General features: G+C 43.3%; 1 protein-coding gene across 1 annotated transcript in view; it reads right to left on the bottom strand.

Moving 5' to 3' along the window:
• Nucleotides 1–254: 254 nt before the first annotated feature.
• The window catches only part of LOC133968661 (netrin-G1-like), a 49,574-nt gene continuing 31,308 nt past the window's right edge, over nucleotides 255–18,520 (bottom strand). Inside the window, exons 3-6 of the mRNA XM_062404824.1 lie at nucleotides 13,470–13,642; nucleotides 10,231–10,257; nucleotides 8,335–8,379; nucleotides 255–1,457 (exon numbers count right to left, since the gene is read on the bottom strand). Of these exons, the coding sequence (XP_062260808.1) occupies nucleotides 1,219–1,457; nucleotides 8,335–8,379; nucleotides 10,231–10,257; nucleotides 13,470–13,642 (484 nt within the window). The 3' untranslated portion in view covers nucleotides 255–1,218. The remainder of the gene's footprint in view (nucleotides 1,458–8,334; nucleotides 8,380–10,230; nucleotides 10,258–13,469; nucleotides 13,643–18,520) is intronic.

Here is an 18,520-nt window from a genome sequence, read left to right on the forward strand (position 1 = left end):
GCGGACAAGACATCTAGCCTTTATATATATATCTATGGGTGCTCCACTGAGTTGGTCAAGGATTGGCATTTCAAAATAAAACCCCTTTATAATGACATTCAGCTGTTGTCATTGGCTTGTACCTATCTGCAAACAACACACGGTTTCACTCCAGCACATCTCCAACGTCATGTTACCACATAATCAAATTTACTACTGATCAACAACAAGACACAGACATCTTTTTTTCCCTTTGGTGGAAGTGTATTTTGTACGTGTGTATGTAAACATAGTTTTGACAGCCGCTCTCATTTTGGGGAGAGAGCCACGTGCCACACAAGCAAAGAAACGATACAACCAAAGTCCCTATACGCACTCATAGTCCACATCTAGGACAGGGCGGCAGCAATAGAAAACAAGTAATACATCTTTTTCGCTTTGCGTAGTCATGAAAATATCTGTTTTTATACAAAAATTAAATACAGTTACAGTATGTTACAACTTTTTTTTTTGTTTGTTTTCCCGTACAGGTGCGCTCAAGCATGACTACAAAGCTTCTGGGAAAGAAAAAAAGTACTACATTGGTATTTTGTCGAGGGGCTTGATAATAATACATGTGCAGCATTTCGCAAAAAACAACTGACACCCTTCAGCAAACAAAAAAAATTCACCAGAGTCACCAAAGCACAGGAGGGAGGAAGTGAGGAGGCAGGAGGTGAGGAGGGAGGGAGGAAGGAAGGAAGGAAGGAGCGGGGGAGGGAGGGAGAACAGAGAAGACGGCGAGTAAGGAAGGAGGCGGCGAGGCGAGACGTTTTAAGATGTCCCCGTCCACAGTATTATTTTTTAATCACTTTCAGATGATACTTAGAAATCGTGTGTCTAGTTTTGTACAGTTTGCTCTCAGAGTGTGTGTCGCTGCTTCAGAGTCGCCCGTCTGCCTCTAATGAGATTCACCAGCCAATGACATCACCGCAAAGTGAGGCCTCCGACCGCTCTCCTCCGTGACAGTGAAAGACAGCGGGGACTCTTCACGGATCCTTCTATCGTTCAGCACAGCAGATCGGTGCTCGACCTGTTGGTAACACCGACACCTGCAACCGCGGGCAGTCGAAAGAGTTGCTTATGCCGAACACGTTGCTCACACGTCTCTTGTCCTTTATGTCCTTGATGTTGAGAGTTCAGTCTCATCACATGTGGTCTTAGGGTTTTGGTTGAGGATGCGAGGCCCGTCCCGGTCCCTCACCAAAGGGAAACAACGGCCAGTGGGAGAATGATGGCGGTGAGAGCGACTCGGCAGCCGATCAGCGGATGATGGAACGTGGCCTGTCCGGACAGTTGGTCCTCGCACTCCCCGGGGCCCTGGCAGCGAGCTCTCTCGCACAGGACGCCCGAGAAGCCGGGGGAACAATGGCACCGCTGATGGTGGTGGCACGTGCCGCCGTTCTGACAGCGCAGCATCGCGTTGTCACACACTCGAGCTGCGGGGAGACAAAGCAAAAAGGGGGGAGACAGGAGGGGGGGGGGGTGATTAATAGATCACTCAGCGATAGGGTGGCAGAGAACATCAACAGGCAGGTTCATGGGGCACAAGCTGCCTCTTCTGCTCCTGTCTGCACCGCTCGGCGTCCTGAGAGCTCAGCTGACACATTTGGGAGGACGAAGCCAAGGACTTCGGTGAAGGAGGGCAGAGAGGAAGAGGAGGCAAACAACCAGGGCACATGTACTGTGTGAAAACAGCCCACAGCCGGCGGGGGGGGGTGCCCTTTCCCTGAGTGACTGCTGGTGACAAAAGGAACACAGACGGACACCTTTATGGATTTTATGGATATTATTGGGGAGCACCACAGGAGCAAACAATGCCGGCAAAACAAAAGAGCAAACAAAACCGATGGCGGTGATGAGGTGAAATTATTGATAAGTGAATCAAAGGACGCCAGAGTATTAACAGCCCCTCGCTTTCAGGATGACAGAATTAAAATTTGCTCCCCCTCTGGCAGAGAGAGGGGAAGACGTGAGACGGAAGCCTGGCCCCACCAGCTCTACCTTTTCATATGCAAATGAATTCCCAGGTTATTTGCCAATTGCTGTTATTTCCTCCACTGCGGCTAACATTACAAACAAACAATAAAACACTGTTGGCAGAAATGGATGTCATGTCCTGAACCGCACACGCTCCGGCGTCCGCCGAACATCTCTTTGTTTTGATAGGGACTGATTAGCACTACATGAGCTAATATCCACATTTCCAGACAAAAACCCACGACTCAATTATCCCGGGAAGCCTCTCCGCTGGCAGAGGTGAAATCCTGGAAGAGGTAATATTTGCCAAGAGATTTCAGTGTAATTGGATATCGCTCCCTGCATAAATAGTAATCACATTTTTGGTTTTGAGTAATGTGGCTCATGCGTCAGAATAAACCCGACAAATAATCATCGCCGCTGCCAAAACTGATTAAAAAAGGCACCGGGATTGAGTTAACTTCATAAAATCTCCACCCTCTTCACACAGATAAAGCTGCTGTTATGTGCTTTACATGGAAATTCCACCTGTGGATGCAGGGATTTATGATCACTCTGGGATTTTGAAGTATTTCTGTGCGGTGCTGCCATTTCTTTTCTTGTTTAGTTTTTTCTGGGAGGATCCACTTTTCATGCCTCATCTGCCACAAGCAGACGGAGCGGATTTGTTGTAATGACTTTGTTCTGTTAAACTGTTTTTATGTGTTTATGGGAAAGATCAATAGTGATAATATTACAGGAGCAAATATCATTCAAACTGCTCGTTTAAAATGCAGCAGCTCCGGTGCCTGCGTGACAGATTTCTCTCTCTATGATTGTTGAGCACTGGTGAAAAATAATGAGTCTGGCAATAAGCCACTGCTCTTTGTGATTCAGGAACTGACAGAGAAACCTGACATTTACCACTGATGTTGGAGATGGATTCACAAACATGTTATTGATGCTGGAAATATGATATTGTGATGTTCAGATTTAAGTGAAACACACACACACACATATACACTGATATGCAAATCCTATCATGAATACGCTGTGTGTTTACACTCATTTCCATTTAAAGGGCAAATCAACACTGAACAAAGAAAAGATTGATGTTGCAGATGTTTTTTGAGCAACAGGTTTTCATAAAAATGGTTGAACTAGAATCTTGAATATTTTAATAGGCTGTAATAGTCACTGGCGTTGATGACACAACTCCTGTCATACCTTGAAACAGCCGAGTGATCATAACACTTTACTGATATTTTACAGTTTTGCAGAAAAACATATTGCACTTCTTTGATTTGCAATTACATGCACAGTAAGTATATTCTCCTCCTCTCTCCTGTCTTTCCGTCCCCTTGTGTGTTAGGCGTTTGTGTTGAGTGTGTGTGTTTGGTTGTGTGTCGTAAGTTGCTGCAAGTCTGACCCACTTCTCCACTGCACACCTGTGAATCCTCATGCAGTTCACTCCAGTAGTATATAAACCCAGCGCTGCCTCTGTTCTCTGGCACTTGGTCAGTTCACCAGAGTGATTCTGGACTTAGTCTCAGCAGTTCTTGATTCTGTTGAGTTCTATTTTCCTGTTTCACTCTGTGTCTTCAGGTTTTACTCAGCTGCCTCTCAGCCCTGCAGCACTTTGTGTCTCCCCCCACCCTCCCTCCTCAACTCTGCTGCACTCAACGCTCAGGATTCATTCTCTGGTCAATTGTGATACATGTATTCAATGTCCTCTGTAGTTTGTGTTCTGTACCAGATACAGACATCATGACAATAGTGACTATTTACCAAACTAAGGACTTTTTCAGTTCCTTGTTTGTTTGTTTGGTTGTTTTTAAATGGTCTCAGCAGGATTACCTAAAACTACTGAACACACTTCCATTAAATCCTATGGAGGAGTGGGGCTTGTCCAAAGGAAGAACCCATAAATATTTGGAGCTGATTTGGATTAAGTTTTAGCAAAACTTAATATTTCCACATTTAACGTCTTTCTACTCATTGTTTTGGTTTTGTGGCAGGAAACTTTTATTATTTATGATTTTTATCTTTAATATCAGACATACAAAATCTGCATTTAGCAGCTTGGGGTATATAAGGCACTAAAATCAAGCTACATTGAGTGTGACTATTGTTTGTCATGTGATCAGAAACATCATCGCTGCATCAAGTGAAATAAGTGAGTGTGAAGTTCATAGCTTGTTTCTGCAGCCAGGAGATGACTAACAGCCCTTCATTATATTTTGATTGTGATGTTTATATTTAAAAGTCTAATCCCGTCCTGACCAAAAGTGGTCCCACAACTCTGCACACATTATAAGCTTAACACTAAATATCAGGTCCTATCAAACCAGGACCTTGAGTCTACCCCCCCCCCCTCCATACCGAGTTAAAAGTGTCTGTTGAACTGTGCATGAAAACTAAGTGACTAACTAACTAACTCCTGAATCACAGCCGGTCCCGTCCTCAGCGGATCCAAACATTAACGGCCTCCTGGCCACACTGCAGAGAAATGTTGTCCTCTCGTTTCTCAGTTAATGGACACCTGCTCTGTGTGTGTTCACAGAAAAGTCCATGGGAATCTCCATTGTCTAGTGAAGGCGTTAAATGTGCTGCCTGTGGCCGGAGGATAATCTGCGTGGCCTCCGGCGGCCCCTCAGGAAGACTGTCGCTCTAAAAGCATTTGTGGCTCAATTAGTTTACTTGTGCGGAGGCTTATGAGCCTGCAGAGTCTCAGTCGAGTCACAGGACCTGCTGTCCTGAACCAAACAATATCCCATTAATGTTTCTATCTTCAGTACTAACACGTTTAATATGCATTTACACATGCTCAGCGATGATCAGTAAAGCCAGTAAAACATCTAATATTTGATTATTGGGAGGAACCCATGAAATCTTGGAGATCCTGGGGGGGGGGGGGAGGTGAATCCAGGATTTTTAATATTGGACTTTAATAAAAATGGACAACTCACATGAGACGGATCCTGGAGAAAATATTAAAATGAAAGCAGCAGAGCCTGGACAGCGTTGGTTTATGTTGGCAGACTTTGTAAAGCTCCCTCCAGAGCCACAGAAAACATTTAGCTGTGTATTGATTCAGTGTTATTTTGCACAGTGGTGCAGTGGTTAGCACTGTTGCCTCAGAGCAAGAAGCTCTCGAGCCCCGGGGCCTTTCTGTGTGGAGCTGGAGTTTTCTACCTGTGTGTGTGTGTGTGTTTGTGTGTGTGTGTGTGTGTGTGTAACACCTCAGTGCAGGGACATGCAGACCTGGGGTTCGGTTAATTGGAGAATCTAAATTGGACGGCTATTTGTTTGGTTGTGTTTGGCCCTGAGATGGACAGGCGCCCCCCCCCCCCCCCCCGAAACCCTTAAAGGATAAGTAAGATTGCAAATGTTCCCCTGTGGGACTTATAAAGGATTATCTCATCTTATCTTAATGGAAGGATGGATTTTTCCCCCGGGAACCGAACTTACTAACTTTTAACATTAAGAAAATTAAGTGATTATCATCCTATTTGAACGGTTTTCCACCAACAACTTCCATATAACGTGGCGTTGACATCCCCCTGGTGGTGTGGACTCCCTCTCGGGCTTCTGCTGGCAGCGAGTGAGAACACGGCAAATTGAGTCCCGACAAAGCACCAGCAGCTCGCGCCCTCCGAGACATACGTGCACCTCACACCTCTGTCCGATGTGTGACATTTTAGCAGGATAACTGTTATGACAGATCCGTCCTTGGGACTTGGTGTCGCACGAACCTCCACGGAGGGAATTCTCACAACGTGTGATTAGAAGCATGATTCTAAAGAAAGAGTCCTTCTCTGTTATTTTTAAAACCTGTTTCTCGTCAACACAAACTGAACCAGAGTCTTTGATCTGATTATTGGAACACGTTGCATCTAATGTGATCCCGAAACTTAAGACATTCACTTCTGTCTATTGTGTTTGCAGGGGATCTGAGAGTCTGTTTATGTCCTCAACATAGCCGGGCAGTTCTCTAATCCTCTGATCTGACGGGATGATGAGAGGATGTCCTCACACGTCTCCTGCTGCAAACCGAAGTCTCTGAGATACAGAAAGTCGGAGCACGATAACAAGTTTGAAGAGATAAATCCGTTCCCCGGACCACAGCGCCTGTCAATCCTATTTGTGGAAAATCTAGATTTTATGAGGCAGAGAAAAGAATCTCCTGGAAAAAGCAAACCCTTTCAAATACTTCAGTTCATATTAACAGATCGGATATTACGAAAAATCAATGAGTTATAATGCAGACATTTATCTTTAATCCAATAAAAGTTTCCTTTTTAACATGAAATACAGAGACAACAGCAGCTTGATTTAATTTCCCCCTTTTTTTCAAATGGCTTTTATAATTATATATTCAGCAGTGTAATTACTTTAACTGGAGACAGTTTCCAGATACAGGATCTGCTAATTATATGCACCGAGACAGAATAGTGTTGCTACAATTACATTGGATCAATATCTTTTGCCATAATGTCAGGGTAAGCTGAGACCTGCGTTCAGCGGTGCCTCCTGTTATCATATTAACATGAAGGCATCATCATTAGTCATGACTGCAAGCTCGGAAGTTCAGAATAAATTGTCAGCTGCATAGTCGCACTCGACAGGGGCGCGGGGGGGGGGGGGGGGGGGGGCGCACTGCAGCTAAACACAGATCAGTTATTTGCCTTCAAGAATTCAAGTTTCAGTAAATTCTTGTCAAGTCTAAATGGGAAGCTTTACAAGAGTACCCCCCCCCCATTATGAGAAATCCAAAATATCAAAAAACTCCTTTTCTCTACCTGACAAATATCATTTTGATGTTTCATGGAAAATTCCAAGTGGTTCTTGAGTTCTGCTTTGGAGACAAAACTATAACAGTGGGAAAGACGATTGGACACAGGGATAGACGGACGAGGGCTCCTGATCAGGAGATATAAAAAGTTACATTACATTTTTTTTCGTTTAACTTGAGACTCTCAAAGCTAGCCTGCCTATGTCTTAAGAGTTAAAAATATAAGACTTACATAAATTACCTTCATGGTTCAGTTTCCGAACAGAAATATAAAAAAAAAAAGATATGGATTGTAATTTGCAGGAGTTTCCACGTGTTCAATTGCTTATTATGTCAAATCTTATTTTTAAATATTTTTAGGACAAGAATAGTGCATTCATTTCTACGCCTTAGATGGAATAACGGTGGGCAGTGACAGGTAGTTTTTTCATGGTTCCTCTCCTAATGCTAAGCTAACCGAGGTAATAAAGGTACGTCCAAAAATGTCTCACTATTCCTTTAAACTGCTGCAGATTTTTATCAGCCACGGTATTAAAGCCAGAACAAATGATCAATGTGTTATGAGACTCATAACACGCTCTGGTTCTGACAAATGTTTGAGTGTGTGTGTGCAAAACAATGCAGAAGCTTAAATGTTAAGGCGTAAATGAGCATGTGTGTGTTAATATCCATGTCTCAACTCACTAGTGTCACAAAAACAATGCTATTATTTGAATGTTAAAACTCATGTATGTGGACAAAAGTGTTTGATCGATTGGAGAACTTGATTGTTAATGTTAAAAACCCAACAATTATCATTTACCCTAAAGTATCAGGGTCTTGCATAGGCAGAGGTTTCAAGGTTAATTTATTCATAATTTTACAGCCCCTGGTTCTTTGACAAGATTAAACCTGATAACTGAAAAAACATATATTTATGACTCGCCCATTTATTGTAAAGTATTTGTCTTTGTGTTTTTTGTTTTTCTGAGAAGCATAAAGAGATATATGACTTTATCATCTTGTTATACAACGAGTGTCCAGAAGGAAACCCCCCCTCCCTTGATCATGGAAATCCTGCTCGTCCTCCTTCGGTGACTTAACACTTACTACACAGGATATTTGGGCCTGAGGATTAACAGGAGATGGCTGCAGATCAATGTACACAAGCCCCCACCCTCCTCTCTCCTTCCCCTCTCCTTCCCCTCTCCTTACCCTCTCCCCTTCTTCCTTGTGAGCGTGGCAGAAAGGCTGCGCCCCCAGAGAGCATTGTGGGGTAATTAAAAAGAGGGCATGATCAAAGAGGTTAGGACGCTGCGGACTCTGCGATCGCGGGGCATGTGGTCCATTCCCTACGGTGTTCTCACCACAAAAGGAATACGCCTAGTTAGGACCAGTGTGTGTTGCTGTGCATGGAGGAAGAAGAGTATCTGGGCTTTCGGGGAGAAACAACCAACTGTATAAAGGCTATTTGAGTCTTCTACCTTGCCCCCCCCCCCTCCCAGAATTGCCAATTAATAGGCAATCAGTGCTCCCTTTGTGTTGTTTATATCATGCTGAAGTTACAAAGCCTATAAGCCTACCTTGGTTACGATTTGCAACACCAAGAGAGGAGGCATTTGCTCGATCTGTGTAAAAATGGGAAAGGTTATAGATTACACTGAGTCATATAGTACATGCTGTTATATAGTTAAAGAACGGGGTCAGCATGCATAGATTAATAGATGATCAGGATTTGGATCGCGGTCGATTTGCCTCCGAATCAGTCCGGACACGTGTTTGCGGTGCTAAACGGGAGAATGTAGAATCGTGTGCATGCAGCTGTGATGAGTGAATCTTCCACAAGACAAAGTCAGAAATGGCAACATGTGGTCGCTGCTTGTGGTATCCAGCGTGAGGAGTCACCTCCAGGCATCAACATGCGCAGGGATGCATGGTGGGAACCTCGTATTCATAAAAGATGTTTTTTCTTTTCTCTGGCTTTGGGGCAAATATCCGGCTGTGCTCAACAAATATGGACAAGGGGAATCTGCCTGTCTCTCTGTCGTCCGTCTGTCGCCATTTTGCAAACCATGCTGCACTTTGAACGTTTCCTTCCATCGTTTCCATCGATGTTTATACACTGTGGAAATTCAAATCTGCTTGTGTGTTGTAACAGAATTCTCTTAAAGCTCCTTTATCATTACGTGTCCTCTTGCTTTTTTCTATCCTGTACAGAGATGAATGGAATTCGGCTCCTGCTTCCTCCCCAGAAAGTCAGGACAACAACATTTTCCAAATATCGGACCGTACCACATGGCTTGCAAAACTGTTCTTAAAGCAATGTTCGGAAGTATATGGTTCATAATGACAATAACAGAAAGTCATTCAGTGCGTTGAGACCATTCTACTTCTTTCGAGGAACTTCCTGGAATGATTCTTATTCGGTCCCATCATGCACTGGTTCACTTCCATTCATATAAATTGAGGATTAAGATGTAACTCTATATTAATGGCTTATTTGGATTCACCTTTTTTTCCCGAGTGGAAAACATAGTGATGGATGATAGGGTTGGGTACCGAGCTCGATACCTTTAGCGAGTAATGACCAGGTTACGTACTGATTCACATTAAATTAAATTACACGGTGCCAGATTTCAGTCCATGAGAGGAAAGAGAAGAGAGACCAAGACGAAGATCATCACCTCTATAGCTTCTATATGCTTTTTTTTCTAGCCTGCATGGTTCCCAGCAGCTGCAGCTCATGTTAGCATGAGTGCAGCCACAGTGTAACGGCTCATGGACGATGAAACATTAAAGGTTCAGTGAGTCCGATTTAGATGTAAGGGATCTGTGGGATGGAATTAAATATCAAATAATCCTAGTGATGTTTTCACTTGTGTGTTTCATCTGAATTCTACGACTTGTTTTCTATTTTACATCAGGAGCCTTTTGAGTTTTAATGACAACTGAAGGCTAACACAGGTTCTCCTTCATGTTTGGAAGGAGGGGGAGGGGCTATTCAGCTGCAACATGCAACTTCACCACTAGATGTCACTAAACTCTACAAACTGAACCTTTAAGTAAGTCCCAATCAATAACTTCATCAACATCTTCATGTAATTAATAATAGTCAGATTAAATTTTTGTGAGAAATATATTCAGTGTTTTGGTGATGTTAGCTTAGCTAGTTTTGCATTTTTACTAGAATTAACCAGTAAAGAGCCACTGGTACGACCAGAATACTTGAATTAAACCAATAATACATGAATACGTGCACATTGTCATCGGGATATACAACTTTAAAAGGCACATTAAAGGAACCATGGATCCCAGTACCGTATTCCAGGTTCCTATATGGGTTTATATTTTAATGGTACCCAACCCTAATGAATGACAACTGTAATGCAGAGCATGATCTGTCACACAAACATCAAACGAGAGTTAGTCACTGGGAGGGATTAGTCGGCATGCAAGTTTAAAAAGCCTGAAGAACTTACGCACTGGTCCATGATTGCTGGGAATACCTGCAGAAAGAGCAAAGAGACACACAGTGTGAACTTACTTCAGTCCACTTTGGAAACTTTGGTCATGAAACTGCAAAAAAAAAAAAAAAACATAGTTTGTGTAGTTTATCCGATTTGGTCTCTAGTGTGTCCCCTGATTAGCAGCAGCCATGTTGTTCCAGACAAGCTGCCCAGTTCGTGATCCAACACCCGCCTTCCTCTGATGATAATAACAGGTCTGCGGCTGATGAAATCAAAAAAATCTAACTGGAAACATAACAGTCTCATTTTTGTTTGTAATAAACATGTTATTTAGTTTTATGTCTCCACCCTCAACACATAGATAACGGTAATTTGTCTCCATCGTCTTTATATATTTTATTTAACGCTCTGAACAGGGTCCTGTCTTTGGCCTGGAGCCGACCCGTCTTCTACCCTGATGAGGCTTTGTCTGAACCGTGTGTGTTATCAGTGTCTGGATGCACCACTTTGTGTGATGTTAATGTCATCAGCACACAAAATCCAAACCAACAATTAGTGTAATTTCTGATCCTTTTCACCAGCTTCATCGCGTTGTCCTTCTGTGATTACGTTTTTCCGAGGATGGGGCTTTCATTCTGTTTGCACTCCATCCATCACTTCATTACCAGTTTGAGGCGGTCGCAGCCAGCACCGCTGGAAAGAGCACAACACTGCAGAGGCAGGGGGAAGCTGACTTTAAGCTCCAATTTGCAAGAAAGCAAGCGAGCTGCAGTGTCTGAGCAGAAGTTGTTTTCCGTGTGAGGAATAGAGGGCAAACACAACTGCCCTCCGAAGCCAAAACACATTCTACAAACTGATCAAACTCTCGGCCCTGACCCCCTTCAACCTGTGAACCTGCTTTGCAACACGAGATGAGTTGACGCTCCCTGTAAAGTGGCCTGTCAACATAATTCCCCGAGTGATTCCTCTTCCGCTCTCCAGGCAACTTAAGGATTTTCACTGCGGACCTTCTTCTTCCAGGGATTTGAATCACTCTCACTCACACTCTGCTGTCGACAGCTGCGGCCCAGTCGAGCAGTGGACTCCAATTTGGGCTCTAATTTACGAGATGATGGGTCACGTATGTTCATGTATCTAAATGTGGGGGGGGATTTGAATACGTGATAGACCTCGTCCTGTTTCTACCTGTGAGATAAACGACTTCCGTGATTAAAGAGGAAGACTTGAAGACAGATGAAAGCTATTAAACCATAATTAGATTTCGCACGTTCAGCATATTTGTCTTGATACGAGGCCTGTATGTTTAATATCCTCATAGGAAATATGAGCCTCACATAATGGACAAAGGCCTGTTGCAGGGCCGTGGCTTTACTTATGAGAGGAATAGGAATAATTCAAGACAAAAGTGTGATCATCCAACACCTGGGGGACCAATATTGCTACGTCACTTCCATGTGCAACATTATTGCATTTTATGCCGCCGCCAAACAAGTGCTAATATTGCTTTTGATATGGCTAGACCTCGGTTTCATCAGTTCAGCGCAGATGCGGCCAAGTGTTGGATTTTTTAATAACGGCCTGTCAATCTGACGTGGAGCACCGCGCTCAAACCCGACTCATAACACAGAGGAGGCGCAGCGGTAAATCCGGCAATAACTCCTTAGAGTTCACAAACGTTCCCGCAAGCAAACTCCCACACACAATCAAAGGTGTTGCATGTGCAAAGAGGCACACGCATGCATGCACACACAACCACAGACTCACACACGCTCACACCAATCACTGCATAATCCTCAAAAGCAACAAAGGCACGAACTTACACAAAACTAGGAGATCGATGGCAATATCATGTTCCTGAACAAATCCAATGGAAGCACCACATCTAAGAAGTCGGACGATCAAACAGAGCATCTGAGAAACCTGCTGTCAATCCCAGATGACCCACGTCAGGGAGAGTCTCAGACTGGAAGACTGACTCAGTGTGAGGAGAGGACGAGGGGCCTAGATCTTCCACCATCTGGCCCCGCCTGGCTGTCCACCGCCCCATCCCTGAGTGGCTGCATTAGATTTATTGAGGCAATGAGCCCCCCGCCTCAGGCCTGGGATTTGATGAATGTGACTCAACTCCTGTCCAAGATTATAATGGGGATAATGTAAAAGAGCACCTTCTGCCTCGCACTCACCATGAGAACACACAGTTGAGGCAGGAAGGCCAGATTTTATTTTTGGACAGAGTGATTTTCACAAATATTTAACTTTGGATGAATGAAACTCAAAGTGGCTGACCACTGACAGAAAACTAAAGATGTGAAAGCTGCAAAAAACATAGAGATATTTGAGTTTTGACCAAAAGTGCAGCTTTTAGCCCAAAGAGCTTGAGAGAAGAAGAAAAAAAAAACCAGTGGATGGTGGTAATGCAACGTGGTGTTGGAAGTAGAAGCCCAGGGAGCCTTCTTGGGTTGAAATGGGGCTTAATTTCAAATACAAATAATTTTTAGTGAACCTTTTGACTGATTGAAAAATAACTTTTTAGCGTTTTTTCTAACCTTCACTCATAATTATTATGAATTAAGACTAACAAGCAAATAAAAACTTTGCTAAGGAAAACCTGATGAAACCCTTTTCCCAAAGCTTTCACTGAAACACATGTCCTGAGGAAATGGGAGGAACAAATAAGTACGGCTGTTAAAAGAAAACACTGGGAACGGAGTCAGCACTGGTTATCATTATTGAAGTTTTCAGTCGATCTGCAGTCATGTTGACTGTGAAAATTTGTGTTTCAGTCCGAACACTCAGCCAAAGATTTTTTGTGACGGCTGAGGATCGATACGGTTGCTCGTCTGTTTCTGTCGCTCATCATTCGCCTGAGTGCAGCTTCTCACGACCACTTAAACAAAAGGTCAATCCGAGAGCCAGTTGTGAGTCTTCTGACGCAACCGTGAAATCTCCCGCCCGAAGGGAAACAATCCTCAACTCCCGGCAGCCAAATGACACGCTGTATATTTCAGCTCTGCTTATAGCACGTATTTAACAGTGGAGCTTCACCAAACCAAAGGCAGGGCTCAGAGATATATATTTATGAGAGATGCTGCCCAGAGGCAAAGGGTTGAAGAGAAGTCAAAGACGAGCAAAACGAATAAATAAGTCAAAGTTATGATGTTTACAGTATCGCCATCGCCATCAGATATCACTGACTGCTAGAACCAGTATCAACGACATCCCAGTAGAAATAGAAACACTGGTGTACTCACATATATTTGCCGTTCCTTTGGGGATGGGGAGGTAGGAGCCCACACTCCAGGCTCTTCCGTGGTAGTGCCTCTTGCAGCGGCTGCAGTCTGGCCCCGTGGTGTTGTGTTCGCACTCGCAGCCCAGCTTCCCCTTGTCGAACACACAGCTGTTGGCGTGCAGGTTGCACTTGCATCTGAGACAGAAAGATAACGGCACAAGAAGAGAAACAAAGACATGAATGGGACTGTTTCTGCACCTATTGGATCGATGCCTTCTGGAGAGAATTACGCAAAAAAGTCTGCCTGATGTTTGTTTGTGCCTTTCACAGTTTTTCACGGGGGGTAAATAGAGATCCAGGTGGGTTATCTCACTTGGATCGTGCCTTTCACAAAGATTCATTACACCTGCTTTATAAAAAAAACACAGCACAAGGCCTCATTTGTCGCTGCCCCCCCCGCGGAGGGAACAGCGATTGTGAATAAGGTCACTTTTGCCACACGGAGAGCTAAACGAAAGGCAAGTGAGACTCACTAATTGACTCGAAAACAGGTTGTGTGATGGAGTGATGATGGCCTTAAAAAAGAAGAGCAGAATATCCTGAGAATTCACCTTTTTTTTTTTTGTACTTTCTTCAAAGTTACATTGTTATATTGCGAGGGAGCCTGCAGGCAGGAAGTCCGAGCCTCTACCGGTCGCTGGAGCTGGTTTATTAGACAGAACCGTGGCAGAGTTGACAGATTCTCCTGACAGGAGGGGAGACGAGGCCTGAAGGCTGTCAACACTCCACCAGACCCCCCCCCCACCCCCCGCCCCACCCCCCCACCCCATTTGACCACATGGAACAAACGTGCTTGTATTTCTGAGCCGCAGGGAAACGAACAAATTGGCTGCAGCTCGAGTCTCACTCGCGGTGGGGCTAACAACCTGGATGCAGAGGGTAAATTGCACGCTGGCGGAGCACAGGCTTTCTGATTTCACCGAGGGGCTCGTGTTTATCCTCCAGTGAAGAGCGGGAGCCGAGGGCAGAACAGGCAGGGTTTGTTGTGACATGAGATATTCCAGTTTCATATTCCAACTTTGTTCCAAATATAATTCTCTGTATTTAATCCGACTCCCGGGAGGGTAGGAGGTTACAACCGGTGACCTCAGCTTCTCGGGCGGTTGGTGGGGGGGTACAGAAACAGTAAGGAAGGGAGCCGGGGAGAGGATCTGACACAGAACCCCCTCCCAGGGGTTGCCGGCTCATGGTTTCACATGGTGCCGTGTGTTTGTTTTTACAAAGTGCTTCGAGGGGAAGATGTCTCCCGTTTTTCGAACGGTCAGCGGAGAACCTGAGCCGGAGAAATGACAGCGGCAGTCAGAAATACATCCATTCTAATTGACTTCCTGGCCTTACAGTGGCATCTCACATTAATGATGGATAGAAGTGGGGAAACAAAGGGAAACTTTACCGTCTTCTGTTTATCTCATGAGCAGCTGCACAAAGTCAGCGACTGAGGTCTGATGGAATTGGATTTCTGGTAACGCAGCTCTGTAGATAACTTTAAACCCATCTATGTCTTCACTCGTCATTAAATGTTCATAATAAATTATTGACGTTAAAATGAGAGAATAAATGAATGTATAAGAATAGATGCACATGCACTTGTTTTGAAATTGAAGACATAGTTTTAATAGCTTCCTGGGATTTAGTTATTAACATTCATTTATTCAATGCATACAAGCACAAACTATATGTATGGCTTCAAAGTGTAATGTATATTAATTGGATTAAAACCTGATATTAACTGAGTACACAATTAGTGATAATAAATCATCCAAATACAATCTGGGCTCATGCAGAATGTTTATTAAACTGTTTCTAAAGGGAGTTCAAACTACAAAAGACATAATTATATGGCAAAAAATTTGAAATATATGTTGTGTTAGCAATCATTCATTGACTTGATGCAGATTTGTGTGAATGTGTTTCCCCCAATTTGGAAAATTACTCATTAAGGAACGAAGTAAGAACACAGAAGATAAAATTCACTAAATCTGAAGTGATCGTACAGAAGTTCACATAAACCTGAACATTAAACTAAGAAAAAACCAGCGACAGCATTATTAAAGTTGAACACAACTACTCAAGTCTGTCTATGAAATGAAATCAGCCTCTCGCTGTCTCAGGTTATCAGCAGCCGCGGAGGATGAAAGTGAATATGAGCCCAGATCACAGCAACTAAATGCAAATGCCTTTTTACCACACATTCCCCATAGTCCTTAACTTTTTAATCAATTAAAGTCCCTGCTCCATAAAATTAATGACTGGCTGTAGCTCTTCTGCCATGCAGACAGCGGCAGCTCCCTGAAGTCGAGAGCGATGAGATTTGACCTTCCACTTAATTAAAAACCAGCAAAATCTGGATCATCGGGTCCGACCGGTGCGGGCGGCGCGCTGATAGAGTACAGAGCGCGGACTCGGGGGAGCTCTGGGATGAGATGCTTTTGCCGCTGGCATTGTCATATTGAAATCAGGGAGTTTCTCGGTCCCCGCTTTGGGCCACATGAGGCCCCCCCCTCCCCTGGATGTCCAGCCTTTTGAACCGGCACCATTACAAAGACACATTTCATAAAGTTTTAATGACCTTTTAGCTCGGCCCAATAGCAATTGCTATTATCCATTATCCAAACAAGTGACTGTCCCTGAGGAGACACTATAGAGCATCGAGCTGCTGTTCCTTCTTTAAACCAGGGGTAATAATGCTCCTAAGAGATGAGGCAATTAATATAGGTGGGTTAGTATAGGTGGATATGTGTTTTTGCATTTGGGAGTTACTAATAGACTCTTCATAAAGTCCCAGTTAACCCAAATTACAGTAAAAACCTTTACAAACATACAATAATGAAGTATTTATATCTAACCAGGAAGAAATTTAGTTTGTCTTTGTTTAGGATTTAAAATATCTGTGTCTGGAGTTAAAGGGAATTTACGTTGTGATGTTCAAACTGTTGGAAACAAATCAACAGCAACATCTTTGTGCAGAAAAAAGAAACATTAAATAATTAAATAATCCAGTTTCTGTTGGATTGTCTCTTTACTGGGAAGTAGTTTCCATGAAAAGAGTTTTCATAGCAAGGTCTGTAGAAATGGAAGAAATAGAATCGTATTGTAACTGTAGAAACATTTCTGCAGAATTTAGCAAATTACATTTGTCAATTTGAGCTCCACATATGAATTCACTGTGAAAGCAGGAATCTCACAGACAATTGGAGAAAATAAGACCAAATTTCAGGTTAAAAACATATTTTTTTTGGACCAAACTTTCAACATTAAACAGGAAAAAACTAATATTGTATCAAGAGGTCTATAAAAAAAATTATATTGTCATTCATTCTGCTCCTGGCTTCTAATAGGATATAGATATTAATCTTGACTGATCTGGTTCAGACCGTATGGTGGCCTGCGATCGTGCACGCTACAAACAAAAAAATGTCTGAGTCTCCACAGTGAAGGACGGCGAGGTTCCTGGATCTCCTGTGAGTTGATGTTCCAGAGGAGAGAGACAGCTGCGGGGCCCAGGATCTCCTCCGCCGGCTGCTGCCTAACCTTTGCCTCTCCCGGCGTCTTGGCACCGCGTTGACAGGCTCACTATGTCTAACACAGCATTTCTTCCTCGTGACAGCTCCTCGCATCTCTGATCCGAGAGACAAGAGAGGTGCACGGAACTCGTGACATCAGGAGCTCAGAGGAGAGGAGGCTGAAGTGACGGCTGAGGGAAACTTTCATTTGCTAATTTTCAAGTCGAAACTCAACACTGACTTCCCGGGAAAAAAAATAAAAGTCACGTCACAGAGGCAATGAATAAAGTTTTCCTGAAATATATAAATGACAATGATCTCAAGCGATAGAATCATTTGAATATGTGAAAGACAGAATTAAAGGTAGAAAATGTAACTGCTGTTGAAAAAATATGCATGAAAATAGTTGGATTATTGATATTTGATTTTCAAACTAGTATCTTCCTTCAGATTTTCATGTGTATCCTGCGAGTCCACCCACAGATGGCTTCACCTGTTTGACTTCGACCTTTCCACGATGGCGTTGGCATGAACCAAACATGCTTGATTTACATATATGATCGTTTTAACTCGCAGAAAACCCAAATTACACCTTTTAAAATTCCATAAAGCCTTTATCCTTTTCACGGGAAATGTTAGTAGTAAAAGAAATGATGGCTGGATTCCATTTAGCTGCTCTAGATTTAGAGTCCTCGTCCTGTGTAAGCAGACTCACTGTCACATTAAATGCTTCACTACCCACCTGTGTTTATGACAATGTCTTCAGGTGTAAAACGGCTCTATAGGTCATTAGTCCAGGCAGTTTACCATGAATCATACTTTTACTGTTAAGTGACATCTAGCGATCATTTGAGACAGTTTAGCCATTTTTTTCCTAAAGCCCCAAAATGGAAGGTTTACATTAAAGTGACAATGACGTGTTGTTATAAGTCCTTTTCCAACAGGACCTGTTGAGGATCTCCTGACAATTGAATCTGGACTTTCTCCAAAGTTTTTCTTTCACACGTGCTTGACGCAGCGGGAGATTGTCAGGATCCGTGGAGTTCAGTGCAGGGAGGAGGCGTGTTTGCAAAATACAGTCAGAATTGTTTAACGCTAATCACGAAAATTGTGCTACCCATAAATAAAAACACTCTTCTGACAACCTGGCTATAAATAACTGTTCCCACAGCCTTTGACTGACTATATTTCAATGCAGTAGGTCCATGAAAACAACTGATATGCTGCTGAAATAACTAACCAGTTTTAAAACCACATCTCAATGTCTTTGACATGAAAATCGTGACACCAGTGTTAATAAGGTAATATCTGCTCTATATCTTGCATTTCTGTTCCTTTGCAGCTGCTATGCATGTCTTCATTTTGTCGTGTAAATGGTTGAACTCAAGGCAACCTGCCATCGGCCGGTAGCAGAGTCTATACGCTGAAGAAGCCCCGGGATCAGGCCACATACAGACAAACGGCTGGTTGCTACTGCCTCTGTGTTATTCTGCTGCTCTGAAGATAAGGG

The sequence above is a fragment of the Platichthys flesus genome, chromosome 14 (assembly GCF_949316205.1).
Source record: "Platichthys flesus chromosome 14, fPlaFle2.1, whole genome shotgun sequence".
NCBI classification, from domain to species: Eukaryota; Metazoa; Chordata; class Actinopteri; order Pleuronectiformes; family Pleuronectidae; genus Platichthys; species Platichthys flesus.